The sequence below is a fragment of the Calonectris borealis genome, chromosome 2, assembly GCF_964195595.1.
Source record: "Calonectris borealis chromosome 2, bCalBor7.hap1.2, whole genome shotgun sequence".
NCBI lineage: Eukaryota > Metazoa > Chordata > Aves > Procellariiformes > Procellariidae > Calonectris > Calonectris borealis.
Window position 1 is genome coordinate 81,418,401 of NC_134313.1, and position 22,136 is coordinate 81,440,536.

Consider the following 22,136-nt stretch of genomic DNA (forward strand, 5'->3'; position numbering starts at 1 on the left):
CTAACAGATGGGGTTCATTTCCTTTCATATACTGCATGAACTTATGCCAGGTATGCATTTGGCATATGGTTTTAAAGATAACATTAAGTTCCAGAGGTGATGTTGAACACTGAAGTCAAACCCATCTAGACAGAAATTTTTATTTTTTTTCTTTAAACGTAAATGAAATTTCACATTACACTTGTACCAATTTGAAACCTCCAGTCAAATACATAAACATATGTAGAAATATATATGTAGAAAATGTGAAACTTCTTAGTGCACCTTTCATTCCTCAAAGCTTTGCGGATCTCATGGTGACCATAAGAAGTTTGTCACCTCTTTTACTTTTAACATTTCCATATTTGAATTTTATTCACTCTTGCTAATATTTACTTCTGCACATCCATAACGTGCTGAAGTTGAAGCTTTGCGTTTGTTGATTAGCGTTCTGAATTTTAATTCCCCTTTTTATGAGTAATAGTTTTCACACTTAAAATTCTCACTATGTCAACAACAAATTAGCTAAGTCCACTGCGAGGACAATGTTACCTCAAACTAAAAACCGATAAGCAAACTTCCAAAGCTCACGAAGCTAAAAATATCCCTGTGTTTGGGGGCTGCGCTGCAGGAGGTGGCAGGGAGGGGTGGGAGGCGTTGGCTGCAGACGGCAGCCGAGTTTGCTCTGAACCCTGCTGCAAGTGCGGTGCCTGCCTGGTGGGTGGGTGGGCCTCCTCCGATCATCACTCTGATAAACTTTTATTAATGGAAAACTGATCAGAGACTAATGGGTTGTGGGTTTTTTGGGGGTGGTTTTTTTGCCTTTAAAACCCAAAAACATGCTGCTATCCCAACACCACATGGTACAAACCTCTCATCATTCCTCTCTCCCTCCCCTGAAAGCATGGGCAAATTTCACCTTTTTGGTTCAGGCTAATGACCAGAAAGTTCTGGTGGTTATCCCTCTCCACCCTATAAACCCGCAGAGGTCCGTGGACAACTATCTGTGAAGGATCATTTGGAAATACAAACCCAGTGGGCTTTAAAATTTTGCTATGTAAAATGGCTGCTCTTCTGTGATTCTTAGGGGTTTGCAAATGGACCAAGGTTGCCCTAGAGCAGCAACTGTACTTAATTTAGCACCATGTACTGAAAGGAAAAGGTATTTGAAACTAGCCTTTTTCTTCTTCTCTAGAATGCTTTAATGTATTACAAATCTTCAATTTGCAAATGCTTGAAGTCTTTTTAATTAGGCAGTGCCTTTCACCTTTGGACAAGCACGTTCATATCATAGTACTTCAGAGAAGTAAAGTTGACATAAAAATACATCTTAAAACAGTTGGTATTGAAAGCATTCATTGATCCTCTTCAAAGAAGAAATAAGGCTGGTATTACTGCAAAACTGCCTATTAACTGTGCAAATTTTTTTTTGTTTGTTTGCCTTGTAAGCCTACCTCACTGTTATTAGCTCTGTCTCATACTGGGTACTGAAAATTAATTTTAAGCTAAACCTGGCAGAGCAGTGTCAGGAAGTTTGCATGGAGTATGACATGTTTGCTCTTCTTCAATCAGCATCATGTTTTCTCCGCTAATAATTCAAGTGAGAGGATGACATGCTTACCTGTGCACACTACACAGGCAGACACAAATCCAACAGTTAGCACACACAAATACACAGCTCAACAGAAGGGAAAGAAAAAAAGGGGCTAAACTATGCTTTGCTAAGGAATCCCTCACAATGCGTTTTTTAAAAAAACCTGCCACTTTACAGCCTTGATGTACCCTGAGTACCTGGGTTTCTTGCTCCTCAAAAGACAAAGATGACAAACCTTACTATCAATTTCACTGCTCCCCAGAGCAGACTGGATCACGTACAGCAATGCGTCCGTCAGGCCATCACACTCCCTCATTCTTCTGCGGGCCTCCTCTCCAGCAGAGCTGACATTCCTGCAAGGCAACAGCACAGGTCACCACCTCCACAGCTGGCCTGCCCGCCTCCCCTCCCCAAACGCTCTCACAATTAGCATACAGATGAAAACACTTGGTTTTTTTCTCCTTTCAGCAGTTCAGAGCTGTGAATAATGAAGACAGCTGTGAATGAGCTCAGGAAATGTAAGAGAGAGGGGAACAAATGGAAGTCATCAGGTCCTCCGCAAGACAGGGCTGAGAGGCCAAGCAGCATGCGCCCACCTGAGCTGGGAGACTCACGGCCTGCTAAAATTTGGAGAAGGGCTGATCATTTTTCTTCCTTTTTTTTAAAAAAAGTCGGTTTTGTTTTTGTGAGAAAGCATTTTAAAAATGTGCATATGTACATATAAATCAGGCTTTGAAAAGTCTAGAGGTTTTGCCAAAGAAATCTCCTAGGATTTGAAGAGCCCAGTAGCTAGGGCTCTTAACCTGAGAGAAAAATATTAACAAAGCATAACATAAAACACCTGGTATTACTTGCGTCTCATTTTACATGAGTGTTTCCTTTTCTCTCTCATTTTCAGGGAACATTAATGACTCAATCTTCTCTTTACGTAGTTACTCACAAGTTGTTTTACATTGCAAAATTTAAAACCTCGGCTTATTATAATAATTGTGTTCCTCAGACAGGGCCAGAGGGCCTTCTGAACACATTTATAAAAACACAATTAAAACAAAATTTACTGCATAACAAAATGTGTCATAAAGTTCAAAATATTGATATATAAAGAAACAAATATGTATGAATGAGCAGATATAAATAGAATCTATACTTGCCAACGTCAAGCCTCCCTGAGAAAAACTGCATTCAAATTTGCACAGCAGTTTTGATATGGGAATGGGTGAATCAGCAACCTCAGGAATGGGTAAAACTTTTCACATACTCTCTTCGGTAGGGAAAGACAACCCTCTGCTGAGGTGACTCATCTGTAGCTCCTCTCTGCCCACTACTAAAGTTTATACAAAGGAAGAACAGAGAAGAGCACGCCAGCCCTACGTACTTAATGCCAATGTATGGAAATGGAAGGGAGGCCATTGGGCCTTTGATTTGAGGACAAGGCAAGGCACTTTCTTCCTCTTATGCCGTTTTCAATTGCCTTTGCATTAAAGATGGAAAAAGGATGAGAATCCTGGGAGGGGGGAATGAATTTTAGATGGAGGAAGGTGAGAGGACTTATGGATAGGTTTCCTTCCAATTCTTTCTTTGCTCTACCTACTTCATCCTGTTCTGCCTCCCTATCATCTGAAAAAAAGCATTTCCTTTCCCCCAAAGCACTAAAGAGTTTTCCTAATCAAATATAATTATAACTGGACAATCCCCCAACCCCTCCAATGCAGGTTCCTAATTGATTCTGCTCCCTAAACACACATGATTTTCCATCTATACTTGCATCCCTACACAGTCCTAGTTCTGCTCTCCCACGCACAAGCTGCCCCAATTAATTCAATACTGTTCCCTTCACTCTGCAGACAGCCCAACAAAAAACATACAGCCCAGGAGAACTAGAATGAATTCCTTTATCTCCCTAGCACAGAAATTTATGCTCTCCATTCTCCTTGAGACTCTCCAGTTCACCCCACATTACACATCAGAAGTGTCCCCTTCATAATGGCTTGCAAGTTTTGTCTTGTCTTGTTCTTCTTCTGGTCCCTGCACTCCATACCTCTTCCCCTCTCTCTCTGCTGCTATGAGAGCAGCAGATGAGGGGTTTTCCTCCAGTTCATGGGGAAACCCTTTTCTGCCATCCAGGAACTTGGGTCTGGAGAGCATCAACTGGAAAGAGTCTTCCATTGGCTCTCCCTTTGAAGTGATGGAAACCTTTTGACGTCCCTTTGGGTGACAGAAATCAGAAGGTAAAATTATGGTTTTCCCAAAACAGGGCTCGTGCCCTGTATTTGCAGGGCTGGAGACTCTGCCTAAAGTGTATCTTGCGTACACTGTCCCTTTATTAAATGCAACAGCTCCACCTGAAATTCCAGAAAGGCAGCACACGCAGGAAAAGCAGAATCATGTATCTGAAAAGTGCATTGGGGGTGGGCAGTGAGGACAAGGGCTATTAGTGGACTTCTTTTATCTGAAATTCTACTCTCCCACCCTCCAGGAAGATAAAGATAGAGACAGAAAAAGGGAAGGAGAATTGTATCCAGCCCTACAAGAATAACTGCACAAATAACAATAGGAGGATGCTGAGGAAGCACACCACCTTTCCTTGCACCACTATAAAAAAAAAGCTGAAATATTACTGAATCCTTTTAAACAGAACTAGATGCAACAGTCTGTACTAATATTATGTGTCCAGGCCTATTAATTTTCTGCAGTTACATACACTGAGTGTAAGCTTTCAAAATATATAGACTTAGACATCAGTAGAAACAGAGAGATACATTCTCCCTGATCTTTTTGTTGAGGTGATTTCTCCTTCTCTCTAGCACGGCCAAATGCATGTCACCTTGACTCTTCAGAGCCTGCATAGACTCGCAGCCTCTCAGCTCCTCTCAAAGTTCACCAGAAACTCCTCCTCACCAAGACAGCAATGCAGACAACCTTATAGTCCCTGAGCTGCGAGCTGTCTGCCTCATTCATTTCCAGGCAAACAAAGAATATGAGGCTGCCATACAAAGTAATACAGACACACTAGGGGCACATCTTGCACAGAAAATGCACTTCTTTGCCCTGAGTGGAGGAGCTGTTGAGTTCAGTTCTTCTGTTTATCATCCTTCCCCATTATTCTCCAGTTGCTTCTGTAATCAAAAGGCGGATATACTGAATTCCCATGACTGCTTCCCCTTTTCTTTTAAAAGCCTCTGTCTAGTTTCTGCACTGACTCATAGCTACTACAGCCCTCCCCAGATTTAGCATATTTGTTTACATGGGAAATAGCTTAAAATGCAAGACAAATCCAAACTTCGCATCAACGTTTTGGCAGAAATAATAATTTGATTATTTAAAAAGAAATAAATCCCATTATCTAACTATTCCTATTTCACCTCTATTGAAGGAATCATTGTTAAATGAGATCTTTCACAGAAGGTCTCTAATATCACCATGTTCAGGCTGTGTAGTTCTGTGAAAGAGAAGCAAGTTCCACATTACTTGAGCTGTCAAAGAAAACACACTGCCATCTTAATTTTCTTATTTCTCGTGGTTACTTGAACACACTGTAGCTGTCAGTGTGACAGGGAGTAAGACATGATTTGTCATTTGTGAATTTACAGGTCATTATGAAAGCCTTAAACTGGAGCATTAGTAGTATCTACTGTTGGTAAAATGTCCCACTAAGTAAGCACTTATTTCTCCAGTGTCAGTCTCCAAACAGGTAAAACCACATTTTCTGGATTTTTAAACAGATGTGGAGATATAATGCACAGGTTTTCAGAAAAAAAAATACTTTTCCATCATAAAGACAGCCCAGCAAAAGCTTGATTGCCTGGTAAATTCTGATACTTTGTCGAAACTCTGCTCACAGGGTATATGTGAGGTGTAGGCTGACATTGTGAATCTAACAGGACAAGGAGTCCGTGAGACCTCCATAAACCAGTAAAATTAATTTCAAATGGAATCCAGTCACACAGGAATACCAAGAATACAGAGTGCTGAAGAATAACTCTCAGTTTAGTCAGAATGTGCCACTCACACCTCCAAAAACCAGCTGATGTAAACAGCTTCTTCTCAGGAAAGGAACGCCAAGAACATATAGTCAGAACAAGAGCTCATCAAACTGCTCATGGCTCATCAAACCGCTGTTTTCTGAACAAATGGCAGAGTGATTTTGCTAATAATCAAGGAATGGAAAGAGAACTACAATAATCCAGCTTCAGTTTTATGGGAGGATGTGTCCCAGCTGTCATGTCATCACCTGATAACTGACAGCAGGCACGATCCTCCAAACATAAGGGGTGTCAATCCCGTGCTCTATGCATATGAAGCATGTGGTATAAAGGAACGCACTGGGCAACACATGCCTGTCAACCCTGGCACTTACCTTAGTTATTCAATATAATTGGTGGGATTTGAGGTAGGGGAAGATGGGTGGTGCCAAGTAATTTCTTTCTCCTTTAGGGTCATTTTCCATACGGTCATACAAACTGTGGGAGGTTTCAAGCAATATCCTTACAACTCTAGGGTAACTTAAGTTCACCTGCCTTATCCAGGGGAGGGACGTGGAATTCTATAGAAAGATCATCCAGAAAGCCAGTGTGCTGAGAGACAGGCCCTCTGGATATGGGAATATTTAGCAAGCTGTTGACATTACTCCCAGTGGCAGTTCTACAAATCTCAAAGACAGAATTAAGTATCTACAGAAGCAACTGCCCTCCTCGGGCATGCTCAGGTCACATCAAGTAGTATGACCTGTCCTCTGCAGGTCTGCAGACTATACATCTCACTGCAGTCATGTAGGATAATCGTTGAGGACTAATGATCTGTATTTAGCACAAATGAAATTGAGATGGGTCTTCCTCAAGGCCCCATGACAAAAAGAGAAAGCATGTTTAATATCCAGTATATGTAACATTCTTGCTATGGACTGATGTGATATAAGAAAGGACAGACACAGGAAGGACAATATCCTAAATCAGATGGCACACAGAAGTTATCTTTGGTATGAAACTTCAGGTACGTCCAAAGTATACCTTTATTCCAAAAAGTTTTGTGTAAGAGGGACTAATCATGACAACCTCCATCTTTTTCATCCTTCTACTTGTTGTAATAGCCACCAAAAAGAGATTTTTCACAGAAAGGGGACAAAGTTTATATAAACTAAGAACTCAAAAAACGTCATTAATGTTGTAGGAATCATGTTTAAGTTTCCCTGAGGATACCTAGCAAGGGAAAAGCCCTCAGGAGAATACTGAATAATTGAGTCGCAACTGACGCACTAAATATTCATCTTTAAAACACATACATTAAAAAAGATCCCTGATAATGGCCTCCTTTACATGTGCTCTCTTATATGCTGCCTATTTTTATTTCTGTCTGATTGGCTAAGCATTCTCCTTCAGGGGCAGAGCCTTGTCTCGGTGGCAAGCTGGCAGCCCCAGTCCCACCACAGGCTGCAGTGAGTGGTGATGATTCTCTGAGCTGGTCTGCAACGTAGCAGATGATCACATAAGAGCTATTACTTTTTCTGTGTACTTCCAGCTGTTTCTATGAGCATGCAGGCTCTTTGCTGCAAGGGTAACACAGACAGCAAAAAGAAGCCACCAGCACCATGCATGTATCCAGCAAGTGTGCTCACAGTCATCAGCGGTCCATTGACAACTACACAATTTTAAGGGCTTTTTATAATGGAGTAGACCTTGAGTCACATTGGCTTATCTGTAATTATTCAGTGCAGCCTTTGCACATACAGTAAATAGATTAGCTGTAGTAGTTACGGTTACTACTATAACTTTTAGCAATTTCTCTATTTTTTTAATCATTATTTGTACACTAAGACTTTTTTAAATCATCCCTTATCGCTGAAAACTAAACCAGCTGATAAGAGTAGCTATTGCTCAGACAACGTACAAATTTCAAGAAGGCAGTGAGACAAAAAATAAGAAAACACAAGATGGTTCATCTTCATTATTAAGAGTTTCTAAGTATTAGACGTTCTAAGCGTTAGAACTGTTCTAAGTCTTTTAGTGACTACAAAATCAGCTTATTGTTTGAAGTAATAATAAACGAAAATAAGATTTTTCAGTCACTGCCACAGATCCTCCTTGCAATTTTGTCTTATTTGAATGACAGTTCAATGCAGTTATTAGCGAGATTAGCAAGATTTCTTCTTGCTAAATGTTCTTAGTACCAGTTATAGCCTTCTTTATCCAGTTGGTCTTCAGGGGAGTAATTTATCAATACTGCATGTGGATTAAGAATAACCTCTCTTATTAATTAGAATAGCTGAACTGTAATTAAAGAAGCAAGACCATTTTATATCAACAAGGAATTTGGCCCCAGATCTTTCTCTCTTAGGTATTCATTTCACTTTAAAAGCATACTTTGCAATTAGACAAACATCTGACAGTCTAATGTGGATACAGTCTTGGTTATTAACCTTTCTATCAAATGCTATGACAATGTGATTTAGCTTTGATTATTCAGCCCTACCTTTCATTTTCAAAACATCAGAGCAATTAGCCTACCAAGTCAAGCACTCAACAGGTAGCTTTTACTGCTGTGCTTCTGCATGTCTAATCCTGAGGCTAAACGCACTGTTTTTAATGACCGCTCTGTGGGATCTGTGAAGCAATTGATTTCTAACATCATTTTTGGCTATTCTGATATGTTTTGAAGAGATACGTGGTAAAAAAAAAACATAAGCTGCAATAAACATCTTAGAAGGAATTTCCTCCCTAAAACAAAATAAACAAAATTTTATGGCATAAAATATTTTTGCTAAGCATTCATGGTATAATGAACCATAGCCTCATCTGAAAGAAACAAAAAATATTTCTAACTCCACTCCTCCCTCCCCCTTTTGCTCTGTGTCTTCATTTGAAGTGCAACTTCTATTTAAATGCTGTGGACAGAATTACGTACAGTCTATTCTGTAAATATTTTAAATTATGGTATAAAAAAAAACCATCTGTAGTAAATTTCTGATTTGATCTTTCATTTCTCTGACATGTAGTATCTGGCTGCATAAAAATCATTAATAAACTCGTTAATGCTCAGCTGCTTATCCCTATACCGCTTTGAATGCACTACCTGCAGGAGGTGAAAGTCAGTTTGACCAGTGTTCATTCAGCTGGCAAGAGCTGAAATATTGTGTCACTTACTGCCCTTGGGAAGAAGCTGCTGTGGTGCAGACTCTGAAGGTCATAATGGGAACCATTTAAAGATGTCAATGTGAAGACATTTTTCTCCATTTGGAATTGTAACATTTCCAACTTGATTCTTTCCCACAATTTAATCAGATGCTTTGAACACCAGTGGAGCTCTAAATGTGTTAAAGACCTACTGCACACAAGCATGGCGTGGCGTGGCGTGGCGGCCCCGGCTAGCAGCCAAGCACCACACAGCTGCTCACTCATGCCCAGAGACTGCAGCAAACCTAGAGATGAGGAAAAACAGACTTCTATTTTCAGTAGAGTCTTTCCTTTTTCCTCCTTATCTGAGGGAGCACAATAAACTGGCCAATCCTAAGACTTTTAAACAGTTGCCTTTTCCACTGAAAAGCACAAGGTTATATGAATTTAAATGAGAAGGTATCAGGTATAATTCAACCATTGCTTTTGCTCAACATACACTGTACTTGGCCAGTAGCGCTTTGCAGATCTGCGGAGGGAATCATTTGAACCCCTAACGGCAGCGTCCGAACTGTTCACTGTTGTCTGACTGTGCCATAACAGAGGAGGTGTACAGCCTCTCACTTTAAACCACCTTGGTGTCTCAGGACTGGAAGAATGTAAATACAACAACATGTTGAAAAATGCCATAAACTATAGCAAACCATAACAAATTACAAAAGTATTGGACACAGGAATAAATAAGATATGCCAGGGAGAGTCAAAAGGGCTGATTCACAATCCTACCTTCGCACTTTGAAGATGAAATGCATAAACAATAAGCATGTTAGATAGGGAACAGATTGATTGATAGCATTTATTTCGCTTTTCAAAAGACTTTTGACAAGATCTCTAACAAACGCACTTTAATGAGAATAAGCAACCATGGGAAGATGGATAGATAATTGTTAAAACATAGGAAATAAATGGTTAGTTCCCACAATGGAGGGTCGTCACTAGTGGAGTGATTTATTCATAACCTATTGGGAACAGGAGATGAACAATGAAAAGAAAGTTTGCTGAAGATGCTGAGTTATTTAGAGTAATAAGCTAAGTGCTAACAGGGAAGTACTGCAGGACTTTAAAATGAATGTACATAAATGTAAAGTGATGTACATGAGAAAAAAATCCCATATATTCCTGATTTCATTTACAATACGTTGGGCTCGGGACTGATCACTGAAACCTCGGAATTATAACAGACATCCATGAAGAGATAGCTCAATACTCAACAACAGCCACATGAGCAAAATGGACTGTAAGGCATATAAGGCAAGCAACATAAAACTAAAACAGAGTATACCACTGTCCTTATTATGGTGTGCAATTCTGACTCCCTCATCTCAAAAATGATACAGCAGAACTGGAAAAGATTCAGAGGAGGGGTACACACTTCCACATTAGTAATTTAGTAATTAACAATTTAGTAAGCCAGAACCCAGCGGGTTGAAAGAGTGACAGATAACGGGAGCAGGAGAATATAATAAAGATTTATGAAGTCATTATGGTCACAGAGAAGGTGCATAGAAATCAACTTTTCATTTCAGTTGAAAATTGGGTGTGACCAGATGGAACCAGACAAGGAAAGTTTAAAACAAAAAGGGGATGGTAGTTGAGTGAAGTTGAGGTGTAGATGTCCTGGCCAAAAGAAGCTGTGACTGATAAAAGTGTATATGGGCTCAAAGGGAGGCAAGTTCGCTAAAGAGAAATCCATTAAGAGTTACTAAAACCAAAGAAATCACATCTGCTTGAGGAAGACTGGGAGCCAGCAAGAGGTTGGTAGGGCAAAGCGGATAAGCGAACGTGAAAAGGCAGCGGCCTCACGAATCCAGAATCATGGATTTAACCCTGGAAACTGCTTTGGGTCTCTTCTTTTGATCTTTATGTACAAATGAAACACCGAGGTGTCACTCAGTCTCCCAGAGAGAACAGGCAATCTGAATAGCCATCCAACAGCTGGAGAAGAAAGAGGAGATGTACAGCATTTCACCAATGGCTTCTGAATCAGTACTCAGAGCCAATGGTCTGAGAGACATACGCTTCCTAAGTTTTGTTAAATGATATTATTATGTAGAGTAATAAACACAGCAGAGTATGAAAGGAGAAAGGATGTGGACAGTCCAGCGGGGTTTCTGGTTCCCCATTGCTAGTACTGGAAGAAATGGAGGTGCACTTGCAAGGCACAGTACAGCAGCCAGTGAAGACACGGAAGCTATCTCAGAAAGAGCTACAAGACTACCGCTGCTGGCTCTCTCACCAGCTTCTCATTGATTGCTTCTCCACACGGCTGACCAGCACAAATGCTGGTACAGCTGTGCTGTTCCTTGCACCTGAACTAACTGTTCCAGCATTAGCTGAGGCACTTCTGTCCTACAGAATTTCTTGCCAGAGGACACTGCAGCTTTTAACATTCGCATGGACCCAAAAGCAACAGGACAAATTTGTGGAGAAGGATGCCACTGAGGCTGTTAAATGCAGGCACCACCTCCCATGCCAGCTCCCAGAGAAACACCTACGTGGCCGGTGGGAGCATACCCTGAGGAAGTATTACTGGTCTGACTTCTTCTTCCCTGGCCATGCACTCTAGTCACTGTGAAAACTCAAAAATATTGTGTCAGATGCTTCAGTATTGTAAAGTAGTCTCTCCTGTTTTGTCATTTTCCTGCTCAGCTTGTTATCTTATTCAGAATAAAACCATTGATTAGACATAAATGGTTTTCAATTAACCTCATTCTACCTATTATTTATCAGATTATTTTCTTCAAATGCTTACAAACTGGTCTGTTTTGATGTTCTTAATTGCATTCCTCTACATTAACTGTTCAAGCAATTTCTAAAGTATAAAATTCAGGTTATTTGTTCATCATTTCTATGTCTACTTTTCTTCTCCACTAAAAGATGATGTCTGTATTTGTCCTGTTTAGTCCTGTGGGAAAGTGTCTGTCTTGCATGAGCTGCACTAGCAAAAATACTTTCAGAAGAAGAAAAATACTCCCCTTTTTATTTTTTCGTAGGCTATATTCTCAGGAAAAACTTGGCATTACAACTGCATTCATAAGAACAATTGAAAAGAAGCTGGCAAGATGCTTTAGAGTTCAGAATAAGCATCAAAGAAATATAATATTGTCCTGGTTTTGGCTGGGATAGAGTTAATTTTCTTCCTAGTAGCTGGTATAGTGCTGTGGTTTGGATTTAGTACAAGAATACTGTTGATAACACACTGATGTTTTAGTTGTTGCTAAGTAGTGTTTACACTGGTCAAGGACTTTTCAACTTCCCCTGCTCTGCCAGGTGCACAAGAAGCTGGGAGGGAGCACAGCCAGGACAGCTGACCCAAATGACCAACAGGTCAGTTCCATATCATACCACTCCATACCATATGATGTCATGCTCAATACATAAAATGGGGGTTGGTCAGGGAGGGGCGATCGCTGCTTGGGGATGGGCTAGGCATCGGTCGGCGGGTGGCGAGAAATTGCATTGTGCGTTAGTCATTTTGTATATTCTATCGTCATCATTATTATTATTATTTTCCCTTCCTTTTCTGTTCTATTAAACTGTCTTTACCTCAATCCATGAATTTTACTTTTTTTTTCCCTATTCTCTCCCCCATCCCACTCTGGGGGTGGGAGGGTGTGAGCGAGCGGCTGTGCGGTGTTTGACTGCCTGCCGGGTTAAACCACAACAACTATTTGTAAAAGACAGTAACTTACTAAGTGTTTAAAAATATTATTCTGACTGTTTTATCAGCATGTTTTACACTGCTGAGATCACTCTATAAAATACTTTGAATGTTATCTCTCTAATATAATTCTGATTTTTTAGTATTTGTAAAGAAAAAATCACTTTCCTTCAGCCAAAATTTTAACATATACAACAGCTGGGGAAAAGGATTTTCTTTCATACCTGAAACTTGTGAAAAGGAATTTAGCCAGTTTCACATAGCGTGCGGAATTTCCTGCCATCCTCTGGTGTATTTGACCTTGTTTTAGCTTAAGAACAACTAGTACTAACAAATGAAAACAAAAACTCTTGGTTTTGACAGTTCTTTCCCCTTGACTTATTTCCAGCATAGCTCATGTGCTTTTCAGGGATACATGCGAGCGTCTTTTCTATACCCTCGGAAATATTTTGAACGCCTGAGTTGATTATGATAAAAGTGCAACTTCAGAATCCAACATGGGGCCGAAATGCATTCCTGGCCTGCTTCCAGGTTTTACTCTGAATTGTTTCGGGCTAGCAGGCACATCCTAGCTACAGAAGATGTATTTGTCTCTAGGGTAATAGGAAAGGACCAGACCATCACATAAAATTAACAGTTAAAAATAAGCATGACACTTCTCCAAACGGAGCAGTTTGCGTATTTAATAAAACTCCCAAACCAAAAAATCTGTGAAAAAGTTTCACAAGTATAGTTTTTGGAATCAGAAAAAACCCCACACCAAAACCCACAGAAAACAGGCTTTTTAGAAGTTTATTTGTAAAATATCTTGCTTTCTTAAAGGACTAGTTTGTGTATCCTTTCTTCCCTCTGTCAAGAAATTATGAACCCAAGAAGTCCTGAGAGTTTGTACTCTCTGGAGCCATCCTCTGCTCCATTTTAATAAGGCTCTTAGAATCTGGTCTCCAGCATGCTCAGAAGTCATCTTTGCTGAAAGAATACAGCTGTGCTACTCCACAGAAGCAAAAATGAAAGCGGTTCGAAGTCTAGTGTCTGCATTTCTCAGTCATTTGACTGTCTTGGATTCCAGTGAGTCTCAACTGCTGTCCATACGTTCTCTTAATTGTTGATTATAAAAGAAAAAAGTGTTTTAATTAGTAAATAATAGTTCCCTATCTTGCTGATGTTATTACTTGGGTCTCCTTTTTTGTTCACACGTACAACTGAAACACCTAGGAGTCAGTCAGTCTCCCAGACAAAACAGGCATTTAAATATCCAATGTATAGCCTGTTACATGGAAGAAAGTCCGTATGCCAAATAGACCCATTGGCCATATATTTCAAGGACCTCCTGAAATTTTAGTCATACAAATTCAGTTGAGGGCAACCAAGCTTGTGCAGTAAAACGCCCTGTGCCACAATTGTCAAATTCCTTCTACAAGACGACGCAAGACAACAAATCTGTGATTCAGGTATAAACCCAGTAATTTTACAGTCAACTGGAGAGACAATTACATTCCCAAACAAGTAGACACTTTGAAATGGAGGCAAGCTAAAATGAGATCTCCCAGTTCGACGATATGCAGACATGAGTGCATGTCTATGCAAACACGAAAGCTGTATCTTAAAAAAAAAGAAGAAGAAAAATAGAGCTTATTTCATACATATTAACTCAGAATAGCATCTGTATGAGGTCAAACTATTTTAAATCTTGGGACAGGATCTCATGACACTGCACTTTGGTTTCTCTCTCTGTGTTAGACAAGCATTCTACTTGGGCTAGATGACAATTCAGATGCGGCTTTCTAGTTGTACAAATACGAAAATAAATAATGCCATTACAGATACATTCTGGGTTCCATTTTGACATAAGATTCTATTTTTCATCTTCTAATTTTCCCTTTTCCATTTGTTATGCTGATTTTTAAATTGACACTGTTGTCACTAAACCAAAACAAAGAGTTTTGGATCAGGTATTACAACATATTACATGTTGCATATTCCTCTCATATACTTCGGTAGGCTTAGGTAGGCTCAGTACGTCTGTTTGCATGTGCCCTTGAGTTTGAAACATTTAAAAGCATTATTAGTAATGTGCTTCTTCTCAGGTCTTATAAATCAAAATATTGTAAAGTTATACATTCTTTTGCTTTGGTTTTACAACCAAGTGAAAAAGATAATCACCAAAATCAGACCATAAACAATGTAAATAGTTATATTTAGCAGAATTACCAGTCTGAAAATCCTATGAATAAAGATTAGGTTCCAGAAAAAAATATATGACTTGCAATAAGCAATCCTATCAACCTGGAGGAACAAACAAATAGGATCGTGATTGCTTAAGTAAGATGATTCCCCTAACCTACAACACAATCTCTCTGTCACATCTGAGTTTCAAGTGCCTTCCTGCATCTATTTTACAGTCTTGAAAAAACATTATCAGTGCAGAGCCTTGAGAAGAAAAGATGGTAAATCAGCTCTGGTTGTTGACTAATCAGATGAGCACAATTAATTACAACACCAATCAGTTCATTAGATTGTTAGGTTCATCTCTTTCTGATCAGCTACTTAGAAATTTTAATACAGAGGATAAGAAGTCACAAAGCAGAACATTCATTAGAACATTAGAAAGTATGAAACACTACTCAGAATGAAGCAAATTAAGTTACAGCATAGCATAGAAAAGTAGAAGTCAAATACTTTTCAACTGTGTGTATACTGATACTCTTAGTGAATTGACTGCTATGGATATTTCTCCATCTGAAGTCCCTCTCAAAAACGGAGAGGGGTCTTCCTCCTCTACCAAACTAAAAATGCTTATAAATGCTGTCTTACATGCCATTTCTCTCAGATCCTAGTCTAGACTAGTTACTAGTATGTTAGTTCTAACTTTTGTTTTACTATCATTATCCACATGCTCTATATTACCAGCACTTTCTTCACAATTTTCAGACATCCCAAAATTCATTTATTATTTGTTCATGTTATTTCTTTCTAGTCACATAATTCATTATTATGATACTGTTCCTGTGAAATTGCATTTTACTATTTCTAGAACAATCTTTCCCCTCAATTTTCTTATGTTTATGCTTTATCCATTAAAAACATAAGGGTATCTATGTTGCTTCCTCCTAATAACATCTCACAGTGTTATGATTTTTTAAGCTAAATACTTGTAGAAAAATCTCATTATCATAAGTTGCCTAATTGTAAAAAAAGAAAAAAAAAAGTGATGCATAATAAATTGTAATTCTTACGCTTTGGCTAAATGTGCCTTCCGCATAAGAAATAAATATGTATGTTCATGTCCTGTTTTCATGACAGTTAACCTGAAATTGCCAGAGTGTGTATCCTACCTCAGTTATGTCACTTCATCATATCTCCAAACGGCTTTATGTGCATACTGAGAGATGATGAAAGAACTGACCCTCTAGCGTGCCCTTCAGCCTAATGAGTCATTGTGCATCATTGCTGCTCGAAATAACCTGTAAAAAAAGAAGGGAATCACTCTACCACAACCCTACTTACCCCCACCTAGTCCACGCCATACAACATGATGAACAAACACTGTCTGCTGCCAGCACTACTGTCAATGCTCTCTACCCCTTTGGCTTATACCCCAGGGATGGTGTCTGACAACTCGGCTCTTCTGCCAAAACAAACCTCTTACAAAACCCTACACTGCCCTGTCTCAGTGCCCGACTCCGTTGTATGTCACAGTAATTGCTTAGGGGGCAGAGATTACTTATTGCCAGAGATTTCATTTTTCCCTTTCCATTTTAACACATACCCTTTGAGTCAATTAACTCGTTCCCGTTAAACTAAACACCAAATTCAAACTTCCCATTGGTGCCTCAAGATGCTCTTGAAATTCTTGCAGGAATAGCAGGCTCTCTTCTTCCACTTTGTCATTTGCTTTGCCATGAAATGTACCATTATGCTTGCCTTCAGATATTTTACCCTCCCATCTGCAAATGTATACATTTCACGTTACTGTATTTGATTCATCCTGATTCTTCCTATAAATTGAACGAAAACATTTGTATGCAGTGAAAGAAGAGAACAACCCTCCCCAACCCCTTCGCCCCCAAAAAATGGACCTTGCAGGAGCTGTGTGTATCTGAGTAAAGGCTTCTGCAGAATCGTTGTGTTCTTTATCTCATGATCACTTTTGTGCATCCTATTTCCATGAAGTTTCACCTTACATAGGGGCTTTACTGTATGTTCTTTGGACCAAGAGGCAGAGTGTATTTGTGTTCTAAAAACCCACGACTGACCACCAACAAAAAAAGAGTGGGGGGAGAATTATGCAAACTGAACAACCAGACGAAGTTGAGAGCTCTTTTCAAGGACAAAGTCACTGATGCTGTGGCAACCTGCAGCCCCAATCTCTCGATAATGATTCCTACATTAAGGGATTGCTGCAGTTGTGATTATTCTTTAGTTGATAAACAAGCATTCCCTGAGTGACAGAGATTCAGCACCATCAGACTTGCTCTCGTGTGACGTGCTTTTACAACACACCCAGTGTACAAACCTCACCTCTAATACAGTGCTTTGACTGTAGTGGTGTTATGCCTGGGAAGAGTTTCATCCTTTGTATGCTTTGTGTGCCAGTCAGAGACCAAATTAGCAGAAAGATAATTACAGCTTATAAAGGTGTCTGTTCTTTTATGAATAAACACTCATTCTAATTTTGTAATTATTATTTTACCATTCTCAGTTAATTGTCAGTTACTCAACAACATAGCTTCCTTCGGTACAGTGCAAATACAATCCCAGAATTACAGTACAATTTCCTATATTAGGTATAAAAGACTGCAAATTATTTAATACAACTTTAGGAAGCTCAGCGGTTATTCCCCAGCTCAGAGCTGATTTCCATTGCCAAATCTTGCTGAAATAAATATGCTAATACCAAATACTAGTGGATTTTTTTTTTCCTTCCTGAACAGGTGGCTCTGGTAAAATGACACTCCATCAAGATGATAACTGCATGAATCAAGTATCACAGTGTTCCAGTTCCTTGTGCTTGAGTTATCTTTCTGCCCAGAGCAGGAGGGATACAGAAGGCTCACGTGATCGTAACTGATAAACTACCTGTCTGCTTTGCATGAGATGATTCATTTACGGACACTGCGCTGAGAAAGGCAGAATTACCCTGCAATTTATTCATTAGGATTAAAGTCATTCCTACCGCTTCTGTATTATTTGATTTGCCTCATTTTTTACATACCTACCCACTCACCTGCCAGCTTTACATACCAGTGCCCACAGCCCAGGACCCCACTGCAACCGAGCCCGGAGCCCTGTCCCTGCCCCAGAGATGCTGCAGCAGTGCTGGTACCCAGCCCTGTTCCTGGCTCGTTGTTTGGATTTCCTCCCTCAGCCTCGGACCTGGCCTGATCCCCTGCTGTCGCCTGATGCTCCCTGGAGTGCCAACAGGACCTACTGCTGTCCCCCCAACTCTGCTCCCCTGGCTGAGCCTGCTGGTGAGGGCGTTGCCTGTCCATGTCGCAGCCACCCTCAGCTCCCAGCTCGCCGGCCCCCGGGAGCAGCCCTGCTCCTGCTGGTCCCTGACACAAGTCATTAGGTAGCTGACTCTTTCAAATCTGCTATACTGCTCTTGATACGCCTTCTCTTTCAACTCCTCAAGCCACTCAAGACTGAGTAGCGCTTTTGGTTAAAGGCCTATTATTCTGAATGTTAAGACCTGCATACTTAACTGGACTAGGCTGAAATTCATCGGCCTCCGCAAGTGCAAAGTATACGGTCTCCATCTGAATCTGAGCTCCTCAATAAACCAAAAGCCATAGCCATGTCATGTTTAAAAACAGGTCTTGTTATAATTTTATGTATGCATACACAGGAGGGTCACATCAGTCCTGTATTTTCCACTCCATCCTGTGGATTTCGTCCTATGGGATGTTATGCTGCTGAGGGCCCCACACCACCCTCCCCTGCCATGTGGGATACAGGTATTGGAGGGGCCTCAGCTGAGGATCAACCTCTCCTCCTCCCCGCACTGTAATCAGGATCAGACGACGACTCGGGCTTTGCTGGGTACCAGCGCCTCTCCCTGCGTCCCTGGATGCCAGCAGCAGGTAAGCGTCCCTCTGAGCGCAGCTCTGGGAACAGACTTCTTAGCTGTATGAGACCACACCAGCGTTTAGATGAAGGGAAGAGCTGTACCTCCGCACTCCAGGAACACACACTGGCACCGATGGGTGCCACCGAACACACCAGGAACATGCAGGCACTGACGGACTCTTCTGCTGGAGGAAGCTTATGGAAAAATCATTTGAATTTCATATGCAGTATTTACCCTGCACTAACCTCCTCTGGGGACACGCAGTCTACCCTGACAGTATTCACAGGGAGAATCACTGAGAAACAGCTATTCTGCAGTTCTTTGCTTTTTGCCCTTCCACTGTGTAGACAAGTCCCTAAGACAAAACTCCTGGTTACAAAACCCAAGCTGTAACCCATACCCAGCTTCAATTTAATCTTTAAGCCTACTTCTCACCAACCATATCTGCACTCTTACCTGATCATTTTACCTAAAATGTTGCCCTCAGCATCCTGGTATTAAGCCACGCGACACCACTGTAATGAATGTCATCGCTCTCCGAGAATCTCCATGGAAAGCAGCACCCTGGCAGATGGAGACACGAACCTCAGTGTTTACCCACACCTTTCGTGGCTGTGCCGGGCTGCTCCAACTACTGCCTCTGCCAGCCAGCAGTACTGCTGTGACGACTGCAGCCAAAGCCACTCAAATGCATGTAGGTGAATGCTGGAATTTCAATCTGCACAGTGAAATCTTTTCCCAGAACATGCGTAATTACACTGAGCTGTTTAACATTTATAATTCAGAAGGCAAAATCTCATTCAGTTGCATTTACTATAGCCTCTTACAGCAATAATTTCACAACATTCAGTATGCCTTCCTCCCTCTTTCCCCACTAAGTTGCTTTAGACCACTTAGGTCTTCAATTTACACATTTATAACCCAAACCCCATTCGAAGAGTGGCACTAGAACCTGCCCCAGAAGAGTCAGGCAGCCTGTCACACTGTAAACTTCCTTTAGAAACCTACCCTGTTAACTGAATGAAGCATGACAGCCAAAAAAATTGTGGTGCCAGAGAAGTTGATTGCTACTATTAATACCCAGGAAGAACAGCAGTAACAAGCATAAACTCTGAAACTACTTCAAAGATCAAGTGCAACCAACTTTGTTTATTTAGCCCAGTGATGAAGTCACTGTGAAATAAACAGCAAAGAGTTCTGGAAATATTCCAGTATACAAGTCTAGAGAATCTAGAAAAATATGGAGGTACCAGTGAGATGGAAAAAACACCACCTAAATGTTCCAAAGTCATATTTAGTTAGGAAAATGAATTAAGGAAAAAATCCACTGAGTTTGCCCTACCTCAATTCCTTCAAAAAATGCAGTATTAATATTTTGCATAGAATTTTGAAGTTTTATCTCAATTTTGAGGGGATTTAATTGATTTTAGAGACTTGCAAATGGCACTTTAAACATTGTGCATGTAATGGTCAATACTTTTCTCTGACTGCAATTTCATCTTGATGTAAAAAATTATGAACAGCAGCTTGTAACTGCAATTCTGAGATTGTCTGTGCTCTTTTCATCATGAACATGTATTTGAAAAAGTGGTAGTTACTAGCTGACAAAAAACCCCCAGCCTTTTTCCAGAAAAATTGCTTCATCAATGTCTTTCTGATCTGTTTTTTTTAATGCCACTTCTTTCTTTTCCATTGTCACACTGTATTTTTTACTTCCACTGTGTGACAGCCAGCAAAGAATGAAGCTTAATTAAAAGAAAAATACACACTCCTTATAGGATGAATAAAATTTCATTCAACCAAGGCATGTGCTGCCACACAAACAAGCTGAAAATGTCTTTCCACGAAGAGTGCATCATGCTGTCCACCCTCCCAAAGAGAAGAGCAGCCCACTCCACGGGCAGCCTGGCCCCGCTCCTCCCCTGTCAGTGAGGGGGGTCTCCCCGGGGGGCTTGGCAGCAGGGCCCCCTCCCTAGCTGGGTACTTAATGCCATGGAGTAGGCAGTTTTACCATCGAATTCAAGTAGCAGATACTTCTGTTGTGTTTCATAATGCTACTGTAATACGCAAACAGTACACTTCAGAATTCATTTCCAGAGAGTTTTCAGTCATTCCACAGTCAGTTGAATTAAAATTAAGTTTTCTAGAGTGATCCCACTGCATTTATGCAATGATATTTATGCGAAGAGCAACAAGCAGATCTCCCTTTACTGTATGTCTGAAAGGAATTCTTACTTTGAGAATTAAATGCCACTTAAATACCTTGTGTTCAAACTGTCTGCTTAGTGTTTCAAGTCATGGTGATTATTTAATTGTGCTGTGTGTGGAACAGAGTCTATTTAAATAAACATCTTATCACATATGTCCAATGTCATAACTACACATCTCAATTTAAAATCCCATCAAAATACCACTTACTAATCCACAGAACTTTATTTAATTCATAAACTAGTCTATGATTTAAAATTAGTCCTAACAAAAATTAAGAGAAACCAAATGAACACTCATTAACCTACACTACAGTAATTAAAAAAAGATGTTTCAAATACAAATCTTTCTCTAGCTGTTTGTCTGACGTTTGAAAGTAATTATACTTGCAATGCTAATCAGTTCATCATTGTGAATTATAAAATACTTTACAGAACAGTACAGTTAGAAAGTCAAGCAGTGAAAACTTAAGTAATACCCAAATTAAGTTGGTCTCTGCAACTGTGATTCCACCCCCTTTTACAGAATGATTGCGATATCTTGTCTACACTGTCACTTTTCACCCCCATAGGATTCATGCCGCATCCACTGCACTGGTGGACTTACTTGATGTGAATCAGAGTTACACTGTAGAAGGGGTTGTTTTCTGTTAACCTGCTCGTCTCTGTCGGCAAGTACTCCATGACCAATCCAAGGGAAGAGAAATAATGGCCCTGGGAAGGGAAAGGAGGTGAGGGAATTTCGTTCTCTTCCAGATTTTGTTTCAGAGCTTGCAATTTCTGTATTCGTCATTTTCTGGGGGCTTGACTTGAAACTCTGGAGTCACTCACAGGATCTCAGAAATGCTGGGTGGAAGGAACGTGTGAGAAGTCACCCAAGTCCAGCCTGCTGCCTGAGGAAGGACTATCATCAACACAAGACAAGGTCAGTGGTTTTGTTAGAGCGCCTTGAAGACGTCAAAGGATAGACATCCCACCACCTCTCTGTTCCAGTGTTGCACTACGTTCCAGGTAAAGCATAATGACCAATTTGAACCTTTCAAGCTGAAACTTGTGAATTCTTCCCTGCACCCTTTCCAGTTCCTGAACATCTCTGTTGAACTGGGTGAGCCCAAAGCTGGACACAGCATTACAGATGGGCCCACACCAGTACCGAGTAAAGGGGGAAAATCTTCCACGGACCTGCTGGCCACAGATGTACCCAGTCTGCCTTTTTCAAGATGAGAACACATTGTTGGCTCATATTCGTTTTGGTGTCCCCTATAAACCCCAGTTCCTTTTCAAAAGGGGTACTGCTCAGCCAGAGGATTTCCAGCCTGTACTGATAAAACACTTTAAAGTGATGGTATATTGCATGAGTGTTCTCCATTCATCCACGTGGCCAGACACTTTATCATAGAAGGCAATCGCACTCATTAAGCATGATTTGCCACTGGTAAATCCATGCCGACTGTCCCTC

The 22,136-nt window shown here is 40.5% G+C and overlaps 1 protein-coding gene across 7 annotated transcripts in view; it reads right to left on the reverse strand.

Moving 5' to 3' along the window:
- The window catches only part of CTNND2 (catenin delta 2), a 689,093-nt gene that overhangs the window by 100,353 nt on the left and 566,604 nt on the right, over positions 1-22,136 (reverse strand). For all 7 annotated transcript variants that reach the window (XM_075142462.1, XM_075142461.1, XM_075142460.1 and 4 more), the window contains one exon: positions 1,809-1,926. In XM_075142462.1, coding sequence (XP_074998563.1) covers positions 1,809-1,926 — 118 coding nt within the window. The remainder of the gene's footprint in view (positions 1-1,808; positions 1,927-22,136) is intronic.